The following is a 12,329-nucleotide window of genomic DNA, read 5'->3' on the forward strand; positions in this document are numbered from 1 at the left end:
TAGATTCTCTGGGAGACGAGCTACGATCTAATGGGATCACAAGAAACTGTATGCGTTTCCTCCACTCCTGAAGATAATGAAAGTTCGGTCAATATCTGTGGTCTTTAGAACTGGTATCCCTATTGTCTTTACTTTACTTATAATGCGCATCCATGAACCCTAAGGAGTGAGGGCGCAAACAAGACAAAACAAAACTAAAAACAAATAGGTCCTGGCTGATCGGGGATTCAAGAGCTAAATGACAGGGCGGAAACCCAATTACCGGAACAGTAAGGTCTTGAGCTCTCTCTGAAACAGAGGCAGAGATGAATAAGCTCTCAATGCTGGCGGAATGGAGTTGCAGGTAAGAGGGGCAATGCTAGAAAAGGCTCCTAACTGGACCTTCTTAGTTTTGTATTTAGGAAGGAAGAGGTTATTTTGATTATTGGCTCTCCGATTTCTGTGGTTAGGTTAGTCTCTAATGAGATCTTGAATGTAAGGTGGCATAGTCCCACGTCTGCACTTAAATGTGATTACCAGTAGCCTAAAGGTAATTAGAGCGTCCACTGGGAGCCAGTGTAATGAACGTCTGGCCTCTGTAACATGGGCACGAAGAGACAATCCCGTGACAACTCTGACTGCGCCATTCTGCACCACTTGCAAGCTATTAATAATTGATTTACTGACTCCTGCTAAGAGGCTACAGCAGTAATCGACTTTGGCTCCTATTATAGCACGTGCAATAGCTTCCGCATTGGCTTATGAGATATCCGGTCTGAGGTGCTATAAGAGTTTAATGTAATAGATCAATGTTGAGACTATTCCCCACATATGATTTCATATTTCGAGTCTGGTCGAGAATGACACCATGGATCTAACTTTGGGTAAGGGAGATATACTCACATCTCCTAGATGAAAGAACTTATAAGCCAGATCTAGTTTGGTCAGTGTCCCTGGAGAGCCCACAATCATAAGCGCCGTTTTACCTCTGTTAAGTGCTAGATTATTCTTCATCATCCAACTCTCAATGATGGTAAATATTCTATTCAATTCTATTTCTTCTTGTAGATGAATGCCTGTAAGTGGGATGACCCTTCCTGTTCAAGGTGGAAAAAGAAAGGAACCATGAAGAAGTTGTAACTACAAGGCGAAGTGCAAGCTCCCTGCAGGACTCCATACAGCATGGGGATAGGCGGGGCCATAGCTTCATCCACACATACTCTGCTTACTCTATTAGTGAGAAAGGATAACATCCAACGCACTTCGGCTGGTGAAAAGTTGGCTACGTCCTTCAACCGACTTGCCAAGATGGTATGATCAACTAGGTCGAATGCGGCAGATTGAGCTAAGGAAATTAGGAGAGAGCCAAGTTCCTTGTCCATTCTGCCCAGTTGCTTGGATTTTAAATCCAGTAGGGAGTTTTCGGTCCTGAAACCATGTCTAAAACCAGATTGTAGAGGGTTTAGGATAGGAAAGAGATTTGGATGTTGAGCTATCTGAGAATATGCTACACGATCTATGATTTTCAAGAGAAAAGGAGTGTTTGTTATTGTCCTGTCATTTGCCGGATTATCCTGTGGCAGACCTGTATTTTTTTTTTTTTATGGGCGGAATAATCCATGATAGTTTTAAATCATCAGGTACCATGCCAGATGTAAGGGATTAATTAATAAACTTACTTCTGAGGCTTGTGGAATCTGCTTAGATCACATGCTGTGCATAGGCCGACATCTAGTGGAAGCTGCAGAGCATTACAGTTTGTTTTTCGAAACTCGAAAATGGGCGTCGACACAGGGCGTGCCTGTAATACTATCCCTAGTGTGACGTCCACTGTACCCATGATCCCTCACGCGTCTAGGACCCTCAGATTGTTTTTTTCCGCCATGCTGGTCGGAAGCACTGAGTGGAGTTCCCTGACTTAGTCAGATTTTGCAAAGATTGTTATATATTTCCCCGTTTATTCCACCTATACGTCGAGTCTCCGAACATCGACACTCGACGCCGGATCGGAGAAAATTCAACCGTCGGACTACAGCGACGGATTTGGGCCTCGGAAGGCCTCTGGCCTCGGCCCGGCCTCGGAAGTCCTCTGGACTCGGCCCTGCAAGTAGGGAGAGTGGGGGGTGGCACATACCCTACACTCTGATTAATATAGGTACATTACATATATTCCTACACTCCCAGCCCGCTGCCACAGGGTGCGTATGGAGGGTACCCCTTTTCAATTTTGCCCCAAGTGCAAGTATCCTTGGGTTGACAGACACGCCACGTGTAACCTCTGCTTGCCGAGGGACCACCCCGAGGCGAATTGCAGAGCGTGCAGTCGGTTTAAACCGAAGACCCTTAAGGACCGTTCGACAAAGCGTTGGGCCCACCACACCAGGCGACAAGAGGCCATGGCCGCAGAGGGTGCCTTCAGCAATGGCAGCAAGGCTGTACTTTCGGACGGCGAGGGCAATGTGGCGTCGATGGACAGCCAAGCGCAAGTCCCCGACCTCGGAAGGTTGTCCAGCAGGGCAGCTATGGGGAAGACCCCCGGCGACACGTGCGCTACCCACACCACTTCCAGCAAGCAAAGGTCCAACCGAGACTCGACGAGCACGTCGAGTTCTCGGAAAGAGGCACGTAGAGAACAGTCCACCGAGACACTGTCCTCTGGGCGTTCGCGTTCGAGATCGCCTCATGACACCAGGCAACCCTCCACTGTTGCTAAGAGTGCCTCGCTCCCCTTAGTGACTGAGGTTCGATCGTCGGAGGACGACGCCGACATCTACCCCCAGGCCGCACTCCAGGAGTCGGCGTCTACAGGCAGCGCGAAGGCTGCTACCGAATCCCTTACACTCTCCAGAGACAGGGACTCTACCCCTGAATTTCGGCGCCAGGCATCGAAAAGCTCGCTTTGGCCCCAAAAATCGGGGAAACACACTTCCACCTGCGGGGAGGGGGGAAAACAACAAAGTAAGCAGTCCCAGCCTACTTCCACTCCTAAACTACATTCTACTCCACCTAAACAGACGGACAAGTCTCAGTCTCTTGTCCCTAAGGCCCCTGTTCAGGCCAGTAGGTCTAGTCAGGACAAATCTCAGTCTGTTGTCCCTAAGACCCCTGTTCAAACCAGTAGGTCTAGTCAGGATAAAGCAGGGAAAGCACTCCAGGAAAGAGTTATTCCCAGTTCAAGGGAATGGTCCAGTGATGACATAGACAGAGTAATGTCGAGGATGTCATCATTGGCAGATTTCTACGCCAAAAACCCGGAACACTTTCTCTTTTATACCCCAGAAGGGTCAACTCCCTCAGGCTCTAAGGATCCAATACCCCCAAGTAAGAAGTCCCGGGGTGAAGCACCAACTCAGTCTTCATACCCCTTCTATACACAGCCCTATTCTCAATATCAGGAAGATCCATCCTTTGGTGAGGATCCAGACGTGGGCATGTTCGAAGAACAAACTGTGACAGGCTATTATGGGGATGATGAGGACCAAGAAGAGGAGGAGGATGACCCAGATACATACAGGGTAGATTCCCCGGTAGAGAAAGAGCCCGTGATTACCGACTCCCCTGTCGACAACCAGCCTCTCCTGAATGAGGTCCTGTCCAGAGCTGCACAGCACTTCCACATTGACACCCAAGGTGCTCAGGAAGAGAGGGACTTTGCAGAGGAATTGGTGGGAGAAAAGAGACCTGTTGCTCAGGCCATCCCTATCCTTAAGTCAATACAAAGGAGGATAGACCCTTCCCTTGTTAACCCCAATCTCACTAGGGCAGTAAACCCCAGAATTGAAAAGCTTTTCAGGGCAGCCCAATCTGACCCACTGTACATAAGGGGACATCTCAATCCGGACTCCCTGGTTGTTACAAACACCCGTAAGAGGGCGGGAACACCCTTGTCATCGTCCGAAGCTCCCCCCGACATGGAGAGCAAGAAGATTTATGGCTTGGGCAGGAAAGTAGCCTCCACTTCCGCCTACCAGGCAAGGATTGCCAAATCCACCACCCTGCTGGCTAGTTACAACTGCCACCAGTGGGAAGAAGTCGCGGCTCTCATAGACTCTGCCCCAGAACCCTTAAAGAGCCAATTGGCACGAGTTTCGGCAGAGGGGAGAGCCGTGTCAGGTTGCATTTTAAAATCAACCTTTGATGCCGCGGATAACGCCGGCAGATTAATTGCTGAAAGCACGGTCATCAAGAGGCATGCTTGGCTACAGCAGTCTGGTTTCAAGGCCGAGACCCAAGCAGCATTGATAGATAAGCAGGTGGAGCCGGATCTATTGTATGGAAAGGCGGTCAAGGACGCGCTGAAGAATGCCAAGGACGAGTACGAGACACTCAAGTCCCTATGGCAACTAACCAACAAACCCCCTAACCAGAGAGGGATTGGCAATTTTCGTCGGCCTCGCGGACAAAACTCCCAAAGAGGCTCAAACTATTCCCAAGGCCAGGGTACTACATGGAACACTAACCAGCAGTCTACCTAGAGTTATGGCAGGGGTAACAAAAGAGGTCGTGGTAGGGGTAGAGGCAGTCCCAATAAAGGAGGGGGCACGCCTCCACCAAAACAGTGACGCTCCGTTCAGGGTCCCTTCTCACGCATCCCCAGCAGGGGGACGCATTTCCATCTTCACCCAAGCTTGGGAAGGGATCACATCAGACAGATGAGTGCTGTCCACAGTGTCTGCAGGATACTGCATAGAACTCCTAGAGCGTCCCTGAAACCACCCTCCACGACAAAGAATACACTCCTTAGACCCCAGAAGATCCTACTCGAAGAGATCGAAGATCTTCCCGCAAAGGACGCGATAGAACTCGTCCCGGGACACCAGGTAAACAAGGGTATTTATTCAACCTACTTCCTTGTGCCAAAAAAAGATTTGACAATGCGCCCAGTATTGGATTTATGGACTGCAAACAAGTATGTCAAGCCCCAAAAATGTTGCATGACTACTCTCTAAGAGGTAATTCCCCTCCTAAAAAAGGGGGATTGTATGGCAACATTGGATATGAAAGATGCCTATTTTCATATTTCCATGTTCCCAGCGCACAGAAAATATCTGCGCTTCAAGGTGGACAGTCAGCACTACCAGTTCAAGGTACTGCCCTTCGGGATAGCCTCCGCTCCAAGGGTATTCACCAAGGTACTGGCGGTGGATCATCACGGGGAGACCCCAGTAATTTGCATTAAAAGAACTATCGACCTCCTCTTCGAATTGGGCTTCTCCATAAACGAGAAAAATCAAGTCTGGTGCCCAGCACCTCCAAGCACCTCCAAGCAGTTCCTAGGAGCTGTTCTAAATACTCAAGAGGGGTTGGCTTTTCCTTCAGAGGAAAGAATTCGGAATATACTACTGCAAATTCCGCAATATAAACCGGTCGTCAGATAACAGTACGCAAAGCAATGCGTTTGCTGGGCATGATGGCGTCATGTATCTACCTGGTCCCCCACACGCGCCTGCGCATTCGTCCCATGCAAGAATGGTTGGCGAAACTGTGGTCTCAGGCAAGTGGTCAGTGGGACGATCTAGTGGTCGTTTCACCAACACTGGTACAAAGCCTTCACTGGTGGACAAGAGACAATCTATCCAAGGGGAAACCCTTTTACGATCCAGAGATACAAGCGGTAGTCACGACGGACGCATGCCTGACAGGATGGGGAGCTCACCATCTCCACCACACAGCTCAGGGTCTCTGGTCTCACACAGTGGCCAAGAATCACATCAACCTGCTAGAGCTTCGGGCAGTTTTCAGAGCACTCCAAGCGTTCAAGCCCCACCTACTGAACCTGTTGGTGCAGATCCGGACGGACAGCACGACAGCCATGTTCTACCTGGACAAGCAAGGAGGGACTTGTTCGCCAAATCTGTCCAGACCTGCCCAGAAAATTTGGATATGGGCACTCAGACGGAACATCTTTCTGTCATCTCAACATGTTCCAGGGGATCTCAATTCTCTAGCGGACGCTTTCAGCAGAGATCCCCTTCCGGAGGAACACGAATGGTGTCTACACAGAGAAATCGCAGAAGATCTCTTCTCTCAGTGGGGTTTCCCCACTATAGACCTATTCGCCACAAGCGAAAACAGACAGTGCCCAGGATTCGCATCCAGGTTTCCCCAACCAGACTCCCTGGGGATCGCCCTGTGTATGAACTGGTCAGGGATGTTTGCATACGCTTTTCCACCAACTCCGCTCATCAGGAAGGTGGTGAACAAGATGAGCAGAGAGTCAATGACGCTCGTCCTAGTTGCTCCCATGTAGGCGAGACAACCGTGGTTTCCACACCTACGCAGACTTTCGGTGTGCGATCCCATCAAACACCGGCGCTGTTACAATCTTTTGTCCCAGCACCAAGGTCAGAAGGTGCATCCTCTACCCAACTCCATGAACCTAGCAGCATGGCTCCTGAGGTCATACAGTTTGGACATCTCAATTTACCACAGAGGTGTATGGACATCCTAAAAGGGTCTAGGAAACCGAACACGAGGCATTGCTACTTCGACAAATGGAAGAGATTTGCTAACTGGTGCCAGAATAAACAAATCAACCCAGTTGATTGCACTCCTTCCACAATCGTGACATACATGCTCCACCTCCTGGACGCAGGGTTGGTTTTCAACTCACTAAAGGTACACCTGGCAGCTCTGTCAGCGTACACCACCTCACATAGCAAGGTGTCGTGGTGGAAGGTACCCGTGGTTAAAGCCTTCATGGAGGGAGTAAAGAGACTTCATCCTCCTATATCTAACCCACCACCAGGATGGGACCTGAACGTGGTGCTATCTAAACTCATGGGCCCCCCATTCGAACCCATGCATAAAACAAGTCTCAAACACCTGACCTATAAGACTGCCTTCTTAGTAGCCATTACATCCATAAGAAGGGTCAGTGAAATTCAGGCTCTGTCAATGCAGGATCCTTTCTTTACTATTCATAAGGATAAGCTGGTTTTACCGACACACCCTAGGTTCTCACCTAAGTTTATTTCTAAATTCCATGTAAACCAGTCCATCGAGCTTCCGACTTTCTTCTAAAACCCACAAAGCTCGGCTGAGGTTAAACTACACACCCTAGATGTGCGTAGGGCAGTCCTTTACTACGTAAACAAGACCAGACCGCTTAGGAAAACAGATCAACTGTTTGTCTCCGTAGCCACAAGCAAAGAGGGAGATCGCGTCTCTAAGGGTGCCATCTCCAAGTGGATTGTCAACTGTATCCAGTTGTGTTACTCTCTTTCTGACAAAACTTTGCCTTTTACGCCCAGACCCCTCTCGACAAGAGGCATTGGGGCCACTCTGGCTTTCATTGCAAATGTTCCCCTTGACACCATTTGCAAAGCAGCTACTTGGAGCTCTATTCACACTTTTACTCAGCACTACTGCATTGACACCCATTCCAAGACAGATACTCAAGTGGGACAAGCAGTTCTAAGACATTTATTTGCTCATGACCCTTCTCAAATCCCACCTCCTTCTAACACTGCTCGCTAATCTATGCACAGCATGTGATCTAAGCAGATTCCACAAGCCTCAGAAGGGATACATTACTCACCGTAATCGTATTTCTGATGCTTGTATCTGCTTAGATTCACATGCGACCCGCCCTTGCTCCCCTCTGAGAGAAGGCGCATGGATGTTTGTAGTCTTATCTTATCTATCTTCTAGGATCATCTGTACTCGCGCTACTCCTCATGCTACCTCATGTCAGGAAAAATACAATCTGAGGGTCCTAGACAGGTGAGGGATCATGGGTACAGGGGACGTCACACTAGGGATAGTATTACTGGCACGCCCTGTGTCGATGCCCATTTCTGAGTTTCGAAAAACAAACTGTAATACTCCGCAGCTTCCACTAGATGTCGGCCTATGCACAGCATGTGAATCTAAGCAGGTACAAGCATCAGAAATACGATTACGGTGAGTAATGTATCCCATATGGTATCTATGAGAGTAGGTGGACAAGTCTTAATAATAAGAGAAGAGCAGGGGTCGCTCTTTCATTTAGTGGCCTTGAGTTGAGAAATCCATATGGATAAGTCCTCCACAGAAATGGGGGGTTAAGTTAAAAATCTCACTCGCATTTGATATTCAGACCTTCTGGGACTGAAACAGGAGGTCCTCTTACTTTGTCATCAGATCATTTCAGCCAAATAGGGGGTCAGGTGTTTTATCTCTCTCCTTGATCCATGAACTTAGCGGATTGGTTCCTGAGCCACCAGCCAAAGTCACACCTATCCAACAATAGAGGAGCTGAATTTAAGAATACATTCTACAGCTTTCAATAAACCGCAGAAATAACTGTGCATTCCAATACAAAACTACATTTGTTTTATTTATTTGCTCATATTTAATATTTATTATTTTTGGTGGGCAGAAACTTCTTATTCATATAAACCTCTTCTTAATACAAGATAAGGACACATAAAAGAAGTGCAGGTAAAGAGCGAGTGTTGTGTCTAAACATAATCCATCTAAGGGCTCAGAAAAATCACATCACTTTTCCACGCTACATAAATGTTTATAAACCTACAAATATATACATACTCTTAACTTAACTCCAAAAAAATGTGTGCACAAAATGGAAAGCCTCTACATCCTACGTGTCAAGCACATTTCAACCCTGTTGTACCACTTCAGGGTCTTCATCAGGACTGTGATTCACCCATCTAATATTAATAATGGCTTTCGCAAATGCAATCTACTATATTGGTTGTACGCCCACGACCATCTCACATTGCTTCTTATTCAACAAACTCCAAAGTTTTTCATGATTTTTGCTAAATCTTCAATAACTGTATTATTAAAGTGAAATACAAAAAAAGTTACTTCCTAAAAATGCATTTCCGACATATTATAGTTTTAACTTCAAATGAATGCTATAAAAATGATTGTATCCCACATCCAACTTAATTATAGCAATGAATTTCAGGACACTAACTCTTCATTTGGCAGTCCCTCACACTCTCAGTTGTGGATAATTCTTATGAAAGTAGATTGTATCTTTGAAAATATAAATTCCGTCATGCAATGGTTGTCTATTTTCTTACCGTCTCATTCTGAAAATCTTGTGCAGATTAATTTGCCAGTATAAATATATGCTTACTTGTTTCATCTCGCCATTGGCGTAACATCTCAATTACACTGGTCATTTCTTTTTGACATTCATAATGAAGCTGACCTTGTTTGTCCAAAATTGCTGAATATTAAATTATGTAAATATTAAAACTTGTAAGCATATACCTTAACCTTTATCTATGCCGCGAAACTTACATTATTTATCGTCTCTATACGTCTTTCCGTATCATGTATGATGTAAACCACCATACCCTTTTTTTTTTTTTTGCTAGCGTGGAACGCTAGAATGCGTCTTGCAATTATATACATACTAGGTTGTGTTCATCTTGCAATTTAAAACTACTAGAAAAGTAGCTTTTATTAGCATCCAGGATATTACATCATATTGTACCACAACTAAATGTTTTAATAATTACCATGTTGTTACTTTCTTTAGGATTTACTGGATCTAAAAATGTGTAAAACTTTTCTTACATGCTCTTAATTGTATGAATGCATTTATATTTAACAATCCATGGGTTTCACATTTTATACTACTTAGTGACGTATCCCTTCTACATGGTCACCTTCCTAGTTAGTTACCAAGCTGAACCATTGAATTTGTTCATTCAGCCCTGTCGCATGCATTTTCAAACGATAGATCCATTTTTGTTTCTTGAATAGTAGCATTTTTTCGAGGCAGTGAAATTAAAAAATTGCTACTATTCAAGGAACACAAATTGATCTATCATTTGAAATCGCATGAGACTGGGCTGAACGAACACATACTTACCCTAGTGCCTTCTATTCTCTTAGTCCATAGACACTTTTCCTCCATCGTCCCCGCCTACCATCCTCCTAAAAAAGAAGTTACTAGTACAATGTTCTGACAGGCTGAGATCAGCAGGGCTAACCACGCCTTTGTGCCGGCCCTTACCCTGCAACAAAGAATGTAAAAGGGCATCTACTGTGCAAAAAGGCTCCGCTCCACTCCGCTGGGAAGGATACTGATATGTATGTAGGAAAAGCTATAGACTAAGAATACAGAAGTCACTACGGTGAGTAACCTTTTGTTTTTTTACCAATTTACCATCCAAGTCTTTTTTACTAAAGTGAATATTTGTATTGACTTTTGAACATTGATATTAAAAGACTCATTATATTTCTTTCAGCTGGACTTGATCACAGACCTTTTGGGAACCCCATCACTGGACGCAATGAGGACTGCTTGCGAAGGGGCTAAGGCACATATACTCAGGGGTCCCCATAAACAGGTAAATATTTAGATTCTATATGTTTAATTCTTATGTTGATGTTAACGCTGCTTGAAGAGATTTCATTCTGAAAGCTTAGATCCTTTTTATCCTGCTTAACTTTCAATTCCAGATAGTTCCCCATTGAGAAAACTAAAGACGGATGTAAAAATGTTCACAATCAACAAGTTTTTAAAAAGCACAGCATTTGCTACCAGAGAGCTCTATTTGCTCTGTGATCAATAATTGGAAGATGAAGTGGCTGGGGAGTTTTATTTTTTTTGTAAAGCTAGGTTGTCAGTGGCTTGTACATGGCAAAATAGTTAGCAATGGAGCAAATCCCAGCAGGGTGATGGTTGCTCCACTGAGGAATGATTATTTGGCCAACCTGTGCTCCATAGGTGGCTGCTGAAGTGAAGAACAAAGAGACAATTGTACAATAAGGCATAAAGGTATAGGTACTATAATGCAGGAGTTTGGAGATGAAGGTAGATGGCCTAGGGATTTTGGAAGCCGAGTCATGTAGAGTCATTTTGTTTTGTGCAAGCTTGCACCCTAGATGTTACCTGTAGAAGAGAGGAACAAGAAGACAATTGTACAATAAGTACAATCCCCTTCACATCGACCAGAACATCCAACGTGCAACTCTGACCTGCCTTTTCTTGCCCCGGACCACCGACGATGGCCATGGTCAGGTAAGCCTTGCTGGGCCTGCATTTACCACTATGGAGCATCAGCTCCCCTCTAAAATGGCAGCCACAGCATCTGCCGTATTTCTTCAAGCCGTGCAGCCCGTTATCCTGCCTCTGTTGGAATCGGATTGGCTGAGATGCAATCCCATTGCTGTGCAGCTAGGGAACCGGCAGGTGAAGCCGGTCCCCCGCGAAGGGACTCCTCAAAGGGTGCAGACCCCTGTCTTGCCTTTCCATGCCATATGTGCCAACGGTGCAGTTAGTACTTCGCTTGCTAGCCCTGCAAGGTTGTTCCTGCCCGCCTGCAAACCTGATCCTATCAGCACATCATTGTTTTCCCAACTTGGCGATCTGCCCATAATCCAAGGTAACGAGAGCTCATGCCCTGATGTATATTGCACATGTGTTTTACATTGCTATGTTAATTCTGCAGTCTCTCGCACCTTGCCAGCCCCCACGTGCTTCCTGCCCGCTTTACTCCGGTTATGCACTTGTACACTGAGTCACCCAACGGACCTATCCACTCGCTTGTCTCTTGTATCGACCCCGCGCTCCGTCCTTTATTCGCCCGCACTTACAGGACCTAGCCTCCAAGTGCATTGTGGTTTATATTGCCAACTTACTAGCTCTGCAACGTGTAAACTATTGCCTATCTCCTTGCCTGCTTCCTACGCCCTGCCACCTCATAGGCCTTGCTGACAGGCCCACGCCCAAGTACTAATTAATGCATGACGTTACACAATGCTTACCACTAACATCCACCTTCTTAATCTGCTACGACCCAACCCATTCCTTCCCACTATTCTCCTCCTGTGGACCAATTGTGTACTCCAACCCTCTTAGCGCACCCGAACACATGCAGTCTACATTTACACATCACTCCATCCTTGGCTCACCACCGTGTTGCCCTTTTCATTCCTCTGCACGTCCCTCTTGACTTCACCTTGGCTCAGGCAATGCCTCGCCCGGTATCTACTAACTTCACCCAGCACACCAACAAGCAGTGCCCCATGCCAACCAATCCCAGCATTCTGCCATGTTCCCATGCATTGACTGCGGCAGAGTTTACACTCAAGAAGATCTCTACCTCCACTGTCTATTCCACACCGGAGACACTCTGCTCCTATAAACCCCAGACTCCTACCTGACTTATACTCAGCCCTGTTAAGCTAGCCTCACCACCGCCACCCACCTTCAACACAAGAGTGACCTGGCCCTGTCTAGGAGCCACCCGTTTATCTAACTCTGTTCTAGAACAGCTGCTCAAGTGACCAATACCTCAGTGTTGCATCCCCTCACTTTGGATACCCAGACTTGCTAGACTGAGCTCCTGGACCAGCACTCCAATTGCACCACCTAGCAG

The 12,329-nt window shown here is 46.4% G+C and overlaps 1 protein-coding gene across 2 annotated transcripts in view; it reads left to right on the plus strand.

Annotated features, from left to right (window-relative positions):
* NLK (nemo like kinase) overlaps positions 1–12,329 on the plus strand; it is a 1,539,426-nt gene that overhangs the window by 1,041,340 nt on the left and 485,757 nt on the right. For both annotated transcript variants that reach the window (XM_069615020.1, XM_069615019.1), the window contains exon 7: positions 10,194–10,295. In XM_069615020.1, coding sequence (XP_069471121.1) covers positions 10,194–10,295 — 102 coding nt within the window. The remainder of the gene's footprint in view (positions 1–10,193; positions 10,296–12,329) is intronic.

The sequence above is a fragment of the Ambystoma mexicanum genome, chromosome 9, assembly GCF_040938575.1.
Source record: "Ambystoma mexicanum isolate Mex_15411 chromosome 9, UKY_AmexF1_1, whole genome shotgun sequence".
Classification (NCBI taxonomy): Eukaryota; Metazoa; Chordata; class Amphibia; order Caudata; family Ambystomatidae; genus Ambystoma; species Ambystoma mexicanum.